Source organism: Clupea harengus, chromosome 18, assembly GCF_900700415.2.
Source record: "Clupea harengus chromosome 18, Ch_v2.0.2, whole genome shotgun sequence".
Taxonomy (NCBI): Eukaryota; Metazoa; Chordata; class Actinopteri; order Clupeiformes; family Clupeidae; genus Clupea; species Clupea harengus.
This window is the reverse complement of record NC_045169.1, coordinates 809040-823211: the sequence shown is the minus strand read 5'-3', so window position 1 is coordinate 823211 and position 14172 is coordinate 809040. Positions and strand designations below refer to the sequence as shown.

Here is a 14172-nt window from a genome sequence, read left to right as displayed (position 1 = left end):
CCTGAGTATTTGTTAAGACATTAATGCCACCTCCTGTTCTTCTGAATGCCCTGGTCCTTTTGAAATGGAGTAATCAGCCATTTGTGCTTTTATCTCCTGGGAAGAAAGTCTTTACCATGGAAGGGTTGAAACCGTCTGCTCTATTGGGGAATGTAGATCTGTGAACTATGTGTGTGTCAGAAAGTGTTAAGATAAGATGGCACTTTATTGATCCCCAGGCAGGGACATTTGGGTGTTTTACGGCAGCAGAAAGACAGATGAAGCAAAATATAAATATGAATAAATAAAGACATAAATGAGTGGTTGAAGTGTAAGTTGGTTATATTTGTCTGGTTCTGGGTGTGCTGAGACTCCACTGTATAAGTCCTGAATGCACTATTATCTGTTTCTTGTTGTATGCACTGGCATAGAAATCATTTTGAAACTCTTGGCTTTATGTGTAATAACCCGGTCTGGATTGTGATCTTTGTGTCTGTCACGCCATTCAAGAAGGACATTTTCAAGTGTTGGAAAAAAGACATTCTGCTTAACTGTCAGAATTTTTTTTTACTAGTAAATAGTATGAAACACTGACGATTTTTGTTTGTTTTAAAATGTTATTTTCAGTTGTGCTCATGTTGTTTTGACTTCAATTGTTGTTGTTTACATGAACCTTTCTAAGTTTCTGTGTGTGTGTGTGTGTGTGTGTGTGTGTGTGTGTGTCTGTTGACATGACCCTTTATAAGTCTATGTGTGTTTACATGAACCTTTCTAAGTTTCTCTGTGTGTGTGTGTGTGTGTGTGTGTGTGTGTGTGTGTGTGTGTGTGTTGACATGACCCTTTATCAGTCTGTGTGTATGTGTGTTTACATGACCCTTTCTAGGTCTCTGTGTGTTTCCATGACCCTATATAAGTCTGTGTGTGTGTTTGTGTTTGCAGGCGCAGTGTGTCTCTCAGTAGACCTCGCTCATGGCACCTGTCCAGGCAGGCAGCGCCCGCGAGTGTGACTGGCACCTCAGACAGCCCATCGGAGATGCAGCTCCACCCTGCTCACTTCCCCACACCTTGGCCCTCCAGCAACAACAATAGGTGGGGAAACAACCCCCCCACACACACACACACACACACAGACCCCCCCCACGATATCACTTGGCAGGGACTGTTATTAGCCATCGTCCACAAAACTGTGGACACACAAGGCAACTTTGTTGGATCATGATGGCTACCATGTTTCCACTCAATCAATGAGTTTGTGGTGTTTCCATAATGAACCAAACAGCAGGAGGCCCATGACCTCACGTCCAATATCAACATCATGGTCTGCGGATGCCACTGCTATTTCCAGACGTTGATTCATGCATTCTTTTTAGGTCACCGCCAAAATGACCAGAAAAAAAAATAAAAAGAATTAGTCATTAGTGATTTAAAATGTCTCTACTTCTGGGTTAGCAGCAGTCTCAACATCCCTGCATTGTTTGTGGAATGAAAAACAACCCTAAAACAAATCTGTTTGTGTGTTTGAAAGACAACCCTAAACGAATCTGTCAGCCTGTGTGCTTGTATTACTCTGGCATGGGAAAGTAATGAAAGAAAGAAGTCAGATAAGCTGGAAGCGGGCACATCTCCGCTTCCTGTCCTGGGACCGTGCCAAAACAGACAGTGGAAATATAGCATAACCCACAGATAGGAGCTGAAGTGTGGTAGGGCTGTGAGCTGCTGGACTCGAACCCATAGCCCTTAATCAGCCTTAAATACACTGCACATTCTGAAAGTTTACAAGTTTAAAAAAAATGCATCAAAACCATGACATACCTGGTATTAAAAAAAAAAAAACAATGAAAAGAAATGACTAATGACTAGTGACACTAACTAACAAGAGCACCTGTAAGCAGCGTTAACAAGTTGCTGCGTTGAGGGTTACAATATTATGTGGAAGTTTAAGGAATACAAAGAAATCGAAGTGCAAGTCTTATAATGTAGGTATTACACCATACAGGGCACAAAGCCAAAGGCAAATGATATAAACAAAGATTAGTGCCATTCGTCACAGGATGAAGGGATATGGGCAAACAGGCTAAATGGATAATGGCACTCGAAGGTAAATGTACTTAGTATGGGAATAAAGCAACACCCCAACCATAGCACATTTGACATTGATATCTTACCATATTTTGTGTGGTTGGAGCAATGGGCCTGAGAAGTTACTGCATTTATAACTTACACACTGGTGGTCAATTAGACACCATCTGGACTGGCCAATCCCACAAAAGATCACAAATTGTTCTGCTCAGTGGTATTTTCCCGGTACTCCAGATGGTCAGTCCGATCAGATGGTCCACTGTCAAGTAGTGTGTTTGTATTTCATGCTGTAACGAAACATCTGATGCCCTTTAAAGGCTGACCTGACAGGCTGTCTCACTTCTACTGGAAGCATTTCCATAGGTCATAGGTCATGTCCTGTGATGGATTGAGGGAAGGGCTGGGTAGGAAACAGCCTTTTCAAACAGCCTTCAAACAACATGCATTATACTATAGATATGTTAATGTCTCTGGCTTTCTAGGAATATCTTGATCATATCTTGGAGACTGTTGCAGATTATGTTGAATATCTTGATCATATCTTGGAGACTGTTGCAGATTATGTTGAATATCTTGATCATATCTTGTTGCAGATTATGTTGTGGTGCAAGAGATGTGTTGAGTAGCACCACTTGAAAACCTTTTTTTCTTGTGCACCTCTCTTTCCTTGTGTCTCCAGTGATCTGTCTATGCAGTGGAGGCCTCTCTCACGACACCACAGCAACTCAGGGGGCAGTATGGAGAGCCTGGAGACCCCACCCAGCCAGAGTTACTTTGATAGCCAGCTGTCACCAGTTGACCCGGCTATTTTCAACAACAAGAGAGATTCAGCCTACAGTTCCTTCTCCGCTAGTTCTAACACTTCAGACTACACAGTGTCCCTGAGGCCAGACGATGCCAGTTCAATGGACAACATCCTCCAGGGCCTGGGTGCAGGCCGTCCAGAGGGCCGTCCAGAGGGTCGCCCACGCCCATCTTCTGCCAGTGGCCCAGGAGACCTGCAGGAAGAATCTGGAAGTCTCAAAACCAGGTTGGTCTTTCTTAGGCCTGAGGCAAAGACCCGACCTTCATCTTACAGCTATGAGGACGAGCACAGTGGACCCCCACAGCCTCCAGCAAGAAAGGACAGCTTTAGAGCCATCCGAGCCCGACCAGGGGCATTAGACAAACGCTGCATCTCCGCCCCTGGAGGCATTCCTAGCCCATCTAGCTGCCTTGTGGAGGATCCGCAGCGAAGACACACACTTTTTGAAAAAAGAAATGGCTTTGAAAATGGCACTATAGGAAAAGGGAGATCTTCAACGGGTAGCAGTGTAGAACCCTACTATATAATCACCCCAGGCACAGAACCATGCCCACACCAGTGTCAAGATGAAGAAAGGAAGAACAAACTCCAAGAAAATCACATTCAAAGTCTGCAGAAGGGCACACCCAGTCCAAGGCTCCAAATCATTCAGAGCCTAACAGAAGGAAGTGACAGTGAAAAGTCCCTAGATATCCACCTCAAGCCTCAAGAGCATCTATTTGGGTCTCACCAATACAGTGCCACTGAGAAACTGCTAGCTCCCCAGACCCAGCTGCTTGAGTTCTCTAATGATCAAAGGGACTGCCCTTTGTTGGTCTGTAGCAAGTGGTCACAGCCACTCTTGAATCCACAGGAAGAACAGGGAGAACCTGGTAGCCCAGATTCCTTAACTCCAAACAATTGGAGTGGGAGTAGATGTTCCACAGCAGGGTCCAGTGCTTTCCCTAACTGGGAGAAGCCCTGTAGAGACACAGAAACCCTGGATTCAGCCCGAATATCAGCTCCCCTCCAGCATGCCTGGGGCCGTTCTGTAAGTGTACCGGGCGAACAGGTGAATGGGTTCTCCAGCTCTGCAAAATCAGCATCGTCGAACTCAGTTGTCGTAGAGCAACAATTTCAGCCCATTAGTTCAGCGGTCAGTATGGATGCCATGCTAGAAGAAAATCAAGAAAAAATAGAACGAGGAGATGAAGTTGAAATCCTGAAGCCATTCCAAAAGTCCAGCTCCTCCCGGCAATTGCGGTCCTCAAAGTCGCGTCGTCGCAATGAGCGTTTTGCCACCAACCTCCGCAATGAGATACAGCGCAAGAAGGCTGAACTGCAGAAAAGCAAAGGACCCGATGGGCTGTTCCGTGATGGAGAGACCGTACAGGAGGAGGAGTGCAGCGAGTTCTCAGTGGAGAGAGAAGAAACTCTCAAGAAAGAAGAAATTCCGTTAACATCCTCAGAGATCCAGCCATCAGTCTGTAAGTGTAGCTCTCGCGTGAGCCACTCGGAGAGCGAGGAGTTTCCACCTTCGGGGCAGCTCGGCAAACTGGCCTCAACCTCCAGCCCTCAGCTCCACCAGCCACTAGTGGCTCCCCCTCTTGACAAAGGACCTTCAGGGCTTAACGCAGCCTGCACGGTTGAGCACCTGCCCCCTAAACTGGATCACAAGAGGAAGGTGGAGGAAGTGACAGCTGCTAGTACGGCCCGCCGTTGGCGTTGGACCCCAGAGCACAAGCTCCAGCCTGAAACGGAGGCAGCAGAAAGAAGGCGGGGGAAGGGGGAAGGGCTGCCATCCCCAGGCTGTGGCGTTGAACATCAGAGAACAAACCCACCGTCTTTTCGTCGCTCATCCAGTCGAACAGTTGAGAGTGACATCCTTCCCTTTGCTGACCGCAGGAAGTTTTTTGAGGAGACCAGCCGCAATCTCAGCCACTCGGTCTCAAACCTTTCGAGGATGAACATTCAACAGCAGAAACCTGAGCGGCAGTGGTGTCAGCCCAATGTGTCTTACCTGGATTCAGCAGGACCTGGGCCTGCACCTCCGCTAGCCTTCAGGCGGTTCTCCTACCAGGGAGGTCTCCAACAGGATGGGCTTTCCAGACCCCCCGCTGTGGAGAGCCAAGAGCGGAATAGAGGCAAAGACAGAGCATATGATGACGCTGTGGAGAGCAGAAGGCGGTTTGGAAGCGAAAGCCAAGAGCGGAATAGAGGAAAAGACCGAGCATATGATGGCGCTGAGGAGAGCGAGCTGGAGAGACTGAGGGAGGCGGCGAGGGAAAAGGTGCGGGAGTTGGAGAAGTTGAGAGAGAGGGAGAGAGAGATGGAGCTAGAGCAAGAAAGAAAAAGAGAAAGTAAGAGTGAAGCAGAGCTTCTACAGAGGGAATGGGAAAGAGAGAGAGACCTTAACAATCAAATCGAGAGTGTACAACTGACTAAAAATCTGAACACGCATAACAGGGAGAAGTGGGAAATGGAGAGTGAATCTTCATGGAGTGACCATGGTTTCTATAGTGACTCGCCACAACCTGTGACTCAGGACTCCCGTCCAAGACCACAGCACAGTCATCCCCTGCAACCATCCCACTGTCATCAAACCATTGGCCATGGAGAGTCTGATCATCTCTGCTCTGCCTTTGACCCCGTGGGTGCTCCGGTTCACTCCAACACCCAATGTCCACCACCTGAATACGCCCTGAGAAGCTACACCCCCCCAGAGGTGAGTTTATATGTCTGTTTGTTGGCTGCATGGACAGAGCTTACACATTACACACAATTACACATAACTCTGACTAACAGTTACCGTAATTTCCGGACTATAAGCCGCTACTTTTTTCCCACGCTTTGAACCTCGCGGCTTAAACAACGACGCGGCTAATTTATGGATTATGATACCTGTGACTGTATACGGTGGCTTTGTGGAGCTAGGATGCTAGCATGGATGCAGCCGCATGGATGCTTAGCTCCACGCGATTTCTCAGTATCTCAATAACTTAACTAATGTCAAAATAACCACAGTCTACCGGCGTAGACAGAACACAACTCAAAACAGTTTACAACAATACAAATCCAGTCTTTTCAAGTTCTTTAGCTCATTGGTTTCAAACTTAGCGTCTTTCTTCTATCTCACTGTCTTCAATCTAACGTTCTAGCTTCTGATTGACTCTTGCAACTGTGCTCTCTTAAAGCAACAGTGCACTTATCGTAACTGGCTGCACCTGCGGCTTATAGACATGTGCGGCTTATTTATGTTAAAAATAATTATATTTAAAAAATTCAGTGGGTGAGGCTTATATTCAGGTGCGCTCAATAGTCCGGAAATTACGGTACTTGGATTCCAAATGAATCTGTCATGAAACATGTTTTATTACGAATAGCTGTGGCTATTCAGTGCTACAGAGGTGACAATAATAAATAAATATGTGACGTATTGTCTTTACAAAAAGCTTTTTAGCCTTGGCTTGCTAGGTACTTGCAACACATAAATCACTGGCAATTCATGTTAAATCACTTGCAATTAATGGTTTATAGGCTTATTTACTCCTTACCTCCCTATTTACAATGCTTATTGAAGATTTACCAGGTTTAGTAAGTCGGTCAATAAATCAATTGAATTAGCCTGAGATCTAAATCTTCCTTCCATTTTCAAATAAGACGTGGTTGTCTGCTCCATAATAAAAGTGTAACGTTTAATGGAATGGGCCTGAGCTGAGAATATAGATTTCATAAACTTGTCAAAGTGTCAAAAAGATATTGAGTGTCTATTCAGGGCACATTAGTATGGCCTTGTTATTCCCATGTTTTGTCCTTAGTATAGTTTCTAAATACTAAGACACATTTTTTGTCTTTACTTTTTTTTTTTTGTTGGCCTGGATTTTCTCATTTTATGACTCATGATCTCTGGCCATCAGCTTGTACTTGGAACCATTCTTTTCGAGTTTGCATTGTCCTGTGGCAAACTGTGATTGAATAACATGGTCAATTTCTTCTCCAGGCATATCCTGTGAGCGAGCGGGAACAAACAAAACTAAACAGGAAGTTCAGCTTGACTGAGAGGTGAGGTCACTTCCTGTTAGTGTATGTCCTAGCAGAGTTAAGTGGGTTTGACCTCTTCTAAAGTGCATGAGAAGGCATTCAGGGCATTTGCTAATTGCCATTGAAAATCTCCCTTGTAATCATGTCTAAATATGTATGGTTTCCCAGGGGTAGTGGACATATTTCTGTATGGGATACTACAGTTTTTAGTGTATGATGGGATAACACAATGGAGAGCGGGTAGACGAATCTGTAATCACTCAGGTATTTCCTTTCTCAGGGACTACTCACAATGCAGACATGACTGCAGCCTTGGAAATGGAGCTGGTTGCCAGGGTTACCATGGTCAAAGAAGGAACAGGGTTCCTGTGAGCAGCCGGTCCGATTGCTTTGGTTCGTCCTCACCACTCCGCAGTCGTGCGATATCTGAAACCAACCTGAGTGTGGATCAGAGGTTCTCTCATAAGCGAGTACCGACTGAAACACCTGCCTTGAAAGAGGAACGGGGCAGATCCTTCTCAAGTCTAGCCAGACCCAAAGCCCTGCCCCCACCTCGCCCCCCTCCTCCAAAATGGGATCAGTACTATCGGCGGAGGGCTTCCCACCACAGCCTCTTCCCCTCCTCTACCCAGCCCCAGTCTTCAGCCCTGCACGTCCAGCCAGAGCCCAGTCCCTCTCCCTCTCCCTCTCCACTCCTGAGCACTCCTGAGGTGAAGAGACAGCGGGCCTACAGCCTGCCGCCAAGGGAGGGCCCAGCCAGCTGGCATCTCCGTCAGGAGCGGAGTCCAGCCCCACCCAGCCCCACCCACGTACACGGAGCCTTCAGGCCAGTGGACCCAGCACCAACCGAGAACGTCACACCCCTTAATCCACCTGAACAGTGCTCACGGTAAAGGCCATAGTCACCAACACACACACAACATTATCTCACTCAGTCACCAACACACGCACATCATCATCTCACCCAGTCACCAACACACACACACACATCATCTCACCCAGTCACCAACACACACACAACATCATCTCACTCAGTCACCAACACACACACATCATCTCACCCAGTCACCAACACACACACAACATCATCTCACTCAGTCACCAACACACACAACATCATCTCACCCAGTCACCAACACACACACAACATCATCTCACCCAGTCACCAACACACACACATCATCTCACCCAGTCATGCATTATACACTTTACCACTCAAACATCTTCACACAAAACATGGCACCCAAGCCAGTTACATTTTAAACAAATGTTAAAGGTTTTTCATGTATTTATCGTGTATAAATACTTCATGACTTTCCATACATATTTTATTCTACCAAGATAAAGCAGAAGGGTGTAATGTATTGGTTAAACCAGCATAACATCTGAGTTTAGATGCTTATTTGTCAAACTTCCTTCACCAGATTATTTGAAGCTGGAACACTGCGTCAGGAAGATCATGTTCAGTCACCGGTCCTGAAGCCTGTATCTCTGAAACCCTGGGGCGCCGCTGAGTGGGACTGCAGTGTGACACAGAGACCCAGCAGCGGGACACAGAGACCCAGCAGCAGCAGTGTGACACAGAGATCCTGCAGTAGGGACAGCACCCCAGCACTGCCCCCTGCTGCACCAGTCCAGGAAGACGCCTCCAATGAGCGGGAGCTGACCTCCGAGTCTTACTTCACCATTGACTACCTGTCCCAGCAGAGGACAGGGTCTGGCGCCCCACAGCTCTGCTACAGGCAGCTGGAGCACTCCAGAACATGCACTGAGCCCCCGAGACAGGACGCAGATGCACCCATGGAGACGGACATCGATGACCTCCCTGAGGGGGAGACCCTGGAGGAGGAGTGCAGAAGGCCAGAGGTCCGGGGGGAGATGCAGTGCTTTGCGTGCCCCATAACTGTACTGGAGACGGACATGGATGCCCTCCCACAGGTGGAGAGCCCACAGGAGGAAGCCAAGCTGGGTCCGAGGGCTCTGGTGGAACACCTTACTCTGGAGCGCAGCGGAGACACACTTGAGAGGTAGCAGAGTGTGTTAGAAATCAGATATTGGTTTCTTATCTATACTTATTTATAGAGAAGCTAAACCGTAATGTATCAGATGTTGTTGCATAAAAAGTGTCTGGTATTGCATGTCCTGTCCATGTCCTTATTGTCCTATCGTACTACAGGTCGCCCCCTGGACTCAATGCAGATGCAATGCAACCCAACAACACCGCGTATTACAACAAGTCTGCAGCTAATGTCCAGCTACTCAATCAAATGATGGCATCCCTGAACAAGAGGAAGAATGAAGATGAGGAGCTCAACTACAAAGTAAGAAACTCATTTCCAAGTTCAGGCTGAGACCTCTGATTGGCTGTTTGCCATTTGTTTGCCTTGAGACATTATAGGGCCATTCCATGCCAAGCAGCGGTGAGGACCAAATGTCAGTGGTCTGAGAATGGACAAACCAGGCTCATCAATACTCTAGGTCTGAGAATGGACAAACCAGGCTCATCAATACTCTAGGTCTGAGAATGGACAAACCAGGCTCATCAATACTCTAGGTCTGAGAATGGACAAACCAGGCTCATCAATACTGTAGGTCAGAGAATGGACAAACCAGGCTCATCAATACTGTAGGTCTGAGAATGGACAAACCAGGCTCATCAATACTGTAGGTCTGAGAATGGACAAACCAGGCTCATCAATACTGTAGGTCTGAGAATGGACAAACCAGGCTCATCAATACTCTAGGTCAGAGAATGGACAAACCAGGCTCATCAATACTGTAGGTCAGAGAATGGACAAACCAGGCTCATCAATACTCTAGGTCTGAGAATGGACAAACCAGGCTCATCAATACTGTAGGTCAGAGAATGGACAAACCAGGCTCATCAATACTGTAGGTCTGAGAATGGACAAGGCAGACTCATCAATACTGTAGGTCTGAGAATCGACAAACCAGGCTCATCAATACTCTAGGTCAGAGAATGGACAAACCAGGCTCATCAATACTGTAGGTCTAAGAATGGACAAACCAGACTCATCAATACTCTAGGTCTGAGAATGGACAAACCAGGCTCATCAATACTCTAGGTCTGAGAATGGACACACCAGACTCATCAATACTGTAGGTCTAAGAATGGACAAACCAGACTCATCAATACTCTAGGTCTGAGAATGGACAAACCAGGCTCATCAATACTCTAGGTCTGAGAATGGACACACCAGACTCATCAATACTGTAGGTCAGAGAATGGACAAACCAGAGGCAGGGAAATAACCTGATGCGTAAAAGGCCAGATCAGTGATCAGTAGCCTACCCAAATGGTGAATGCATAAGATACGAGAGGTTGTGAACTACGAGGTGTGAGTATGGGAGGTTGTGCGCTACGAGGTGTGAGTATGGGAGGTTGTGCGCTACGAGGTGTGAGTATGAGAGGTTGTGAACTACGAGGTGTGAGTATGAGAGGTTGTGAACTACGAGGTGTGAGTATGAGAGGTTGTGCGCTGAGAGGTGTGAGTATGGCAGGAGGGGAGAGACAACCGTGTCGATAACTCACATGTGTTCCGTGAGGGTGCACGTTGTCATGGTGGAACACCCCAAGGCCAGCGCGCCACAGTTCAGGACGTGTGTGATTACCACAAGGCTGAAGGTCATAGCCACTAGCCTTGCAACCATTGTGCCCATATATGAAAATCATTTATTGTGAAATAATGTTAAATGTCTTGTATGGTTTGTTAATCTTATTTCTGTTTGTGTGTTTGTGTCTTTTTAGAGGCAGCTAATGGAGAGCTTGCGTAAGAAGTTGTGTGTGCTGCAGGACGCTCAGCGAGATTTGCAGGAGGACATCAAAGCCAACACCCAGCTGGGTGAAGAAGTGGAGGCCTTGGTTATGACCGTTTGCAAACCCAACGAGGTGGACAAGTTCCGCATGTTCATCGGGGACCTGGAGAAGGTGGTGAGCCTCCTGTTGTCCCTCTCCGGCAGGCTGCTGCGCGTGGAGAGTGCCCTGGACTGCCTGCATGTGGAGACGTGCCACACTGAAAGGGTGAGATGAGACAAGTGACTTCTGCCATCTCAAATAGTGCAAATGGATGGGCATACTGTAGATCCAATATGACTTCTCACAAATGGTGTTTCCAATCTGTCGCATGATCAGATATCTGATTCATACCCAATTTTGAGATTACACTGTGACCCAATTCTGACAAGAGTAGGAAGCATGGCCTTAAGGTGTTTGTGAATCTACGCTTTATTTTTGTGATGTGTTTCTGTGTGTGTACTTTCTTAACCACAGCTATATTTGCATAACTAACACCTATTCTCCCCATGGTATTTTTCTTTCTTCCGCAAATATTCTCAATGCTTTCCTCGTTCTAAGATCAGTTGCACATTGATTATATGAATTTCTCCTCACCTCCGCTCACTGATCCTCATGTCCTGGTGCCCACTCTGTGGTTCCACAGCTCCCCCTGCTGGAGAAGAAGACACAACTGCTGCTGCAGCTGGGCGAGGCTCAGGAGCTGAAGGAGCACGTGGAGCGGCGGGAGGAGGCAGTGGGGCGCGTGCTGGGCGGCTGCCTCACCCCGGAGCGGCTGCGTGACTACAAACACTTTGTCAAGATGAAGGCTGCACTCTTGGTGGAGCAGAGGCAGCTGGATGATAAGATGCGTCTGGGGGAGGAGCAGCTCCGCGGCCTGAGGGACAGCCTGGGCCAGGGAGGAGGGCTGGACTATGGACGTTATTGAGATCACGGAGGCACAAGGGTTAGGTAGGGCTAGATGCCAGACTCTTCCCCAAAGTAAGCTGGAGAGTGATTAGCTCTTCAAGGACACTACAGCTATTATCCCTCCGCATTTTGCTTTTGCATTTGGTGCCTTTTTCACAGGATTTGTTCCCAAATACTGCCATAGGTGCTTCCTGAGAACACTATACATGGCACACAGTAACATACTTTTGGTATGGGTGCTCTCGCGGCTGATACTTTTAATGGAAACCCAAGAAGGATATACTAAATGTTTTAACCAAAGAAATTTAGTTTGTTTGTGTGTGTATGTCCCTCTGATCTAAACTGAAGGAGTGTCAATGCACTGCTATTTATTTATTTATAAGTGTTGGCCGAGTAGCCAAAAGAAATGTGTGTGCTAATAAATGAAGCAGTATTGTATAGCGCAGCAGGAAGAGAGAAAAGCTGAATCTCCTGCACATCCTCAGCACAACTCCCTTAACAGAAGTAAACAGGCAATGGCTTTTGGACCAGATGCAGGTAAAATGACACTGTTTTATCAAAATGATGTAAATTGCTGTTTGACCATGGGCTGGTTAAAGAGCCCTTGTGACATGAGTCAAAATAATACTGTTGATTTGCTTCTCAAATGGCTGCTGGTAAATTAGCGGAGGTATATTAACTTAGTGCATTTTGTCAGCTACACTGGGGTATGCGCACTATTTCTGACATATTCTTTATGTTTGGCAGTGTAACTAACTATAATTCCAGTATAGTACCTTTTTCTTGGGATAGGTCTAAGTAAAAAAAAAAGAAAGAAACATGCTAGCCTGGTATGGCCAGACACATATCCACATAATGAATAGTGCTCTGGCCAAGCCCCATTGTGATTTAAAATCCATCTGTGGAGTGGAGATGGGCATCGCCCTGGACTAACCTTTAACCAAATAGGGTAGTACTGCAACATAATCAGTTTCTGGAACTTGACTTCGTGCAATCTGCAGTGTAAGATCAACAGGCAGTGATAACAGAAACATTTTTGGTTAATAAGTGGAATTTACAGTTTACAATTACCAACCTGGCTAGCAAACTTTAACAGCCATGTTACCATTGCCACACACAACTCATATTCTACCCATCTATTACCCATTTAACATAATCTCACGTTACAGATCGGAGGACCAATGTCTCTGTTATTTTGCCTTTTGAAAACAGAAGGAAGCGCTAATGTTAGTTCATAAAGCTTAGAATGTTGATGTAAGTTTGGTGAAAGCTATCTCTCTCACAATTTCCATGGAAGTGTTTTGTCATTCTTTGTTCTAAAGAGACTGACATGCATGCTCTTCCGTTACTGGTTTGGTTTGAAACTAACCTCAGCAGCAAGAGGATTTAAAAATATGACCAGAGGCATCGTGCTATCCTTTCTTTTTAAATTAAAATAATAATCTAACTGCCATCCCTGCCTCCTGAAATATATTCACCTTGGCTACAGCATGCTTTTGAAAAGATCAAATTCATGTGAAAATCTCCTCTGATAGAATTCTTCGGCCAAAACCTATACATCACATATACGTTTTTGTTTTATTTTTCGTTCCCAGCATTGGGAAAGGCAGATATGTCATTGTTCTGCCAGAATCTGGTCCAGTAGTCACTTAGTAGGATAACAAATTCTCAAGTTGGCAAAATCAACAATAATATCACAGCCTTGTCTTAAGAAGTGGATAATTATGCTTGCTAGTTTCTTTGCATGTTATTTTAAATTGAGGAGCCAATTGTTTTTTTGAGTGCAGAGGTTTTATAGACACATTGATACAAGGTCATCATTGAGTGCAAAGTCTTGACAAACTGGAATTTGTGTATGTAAGAGATCTGTCCATATAAGAGAAGCACTGGACACTAGAAACACATGGTAATCTTCACGTCATTCCTAATTCCTTTGTAGTGAATGTGATTGGTGCTTGTAGGACTGAGTTCTGTTGTGGCCCCAAAAAGGAGGTGTTGGTTTGTCTGTAAACTGCTCGTACATTCTTGAAACATAATCATCTTTCTGATATTCACGAGATGCATGTGTGCATGCAGAAGACTCAATTGTTTGCGTCAATCATTCAAACAGCCGAGTGCCCATTCCAGGGGGAACTAAAGGTCATTCATTCAAACAGCCTAATGCTCATTCCAGGGGGAACTAAAGGTCATTCATTCAAACAGCCTAATGCCCATTCCAGGGGGAACTAAAGGTGGTTTGTGAGTTATTAGTTGAAAGACAAACCAAAGTTCCATCATACTATTTAATTTCTGTCTAGAGTAAATGCATTTCATCAGGAACACTCACAGTTCCAATGGCTGTGTGATTCAGATGACATTTTATGGATGTATACTGCCACCTTAATACTCCTTTCGCTGAAGACACTAAGAGAAGATAGAGGTCGCTGCTACTTAACTGATGTGCTGCATTATGAAGTATTAGTGCACAGTTCAGAATTTCACCTTTCAAAACCAGATTGATTGTATTTTTTCCCCCAAAGAAAACAGTAAAGTGTACTTGTCCTATTAAGGTCTTGCCAGTATGACC

The 14172-nt window shown here is 45.8% G+C and overlaps 1 protein-coding gene across 3 annotated transcripts in view; it reads left to right on the top strand.

Moving 5' to 3' along the window:
- shroom4 (shroom family member 4) overlaps positions 1-12810 on the top strand; it is a 36874-nt gene extending 24064 nt beyond the window's left edge. For 2 of the 3 annotated variants that reach the window (XM_031584685.2, XM_031584687.2), the window contains 8 exons: positions 919-1068; positions 2738-5567; positions 6843-6904; positions 7164-7772; positions 8308-8910; positions 9060-9204; positions 10653-10925; positions 11344-12810. In XM_031584685.2, the coding sequence (XP_031440545.1) occupies positions 919-1068; positions 2738-5567; positions 6843-6904; positions 7164-7772; positions 8308-8910; positions 9060-9204; positions 10653-10925; positions 11344-11625 (4954 nt within the window). In that variant the 3' untranslated portion in view covers positions 11626-12810. The remainder of the gene's footprint in view (positions 1-918; positions 1069-2737; positions 5568-6842; positions 6905-7163; positions 7773-8307; positions 8911-9059; positions 9205-10652; positions 10926-11343) is intronic. The other variant, XM_031584686.2, reaches the window with a different exon arrangement.
- Positions 12811-14172: the final 1362 nt, after the last annotated feature.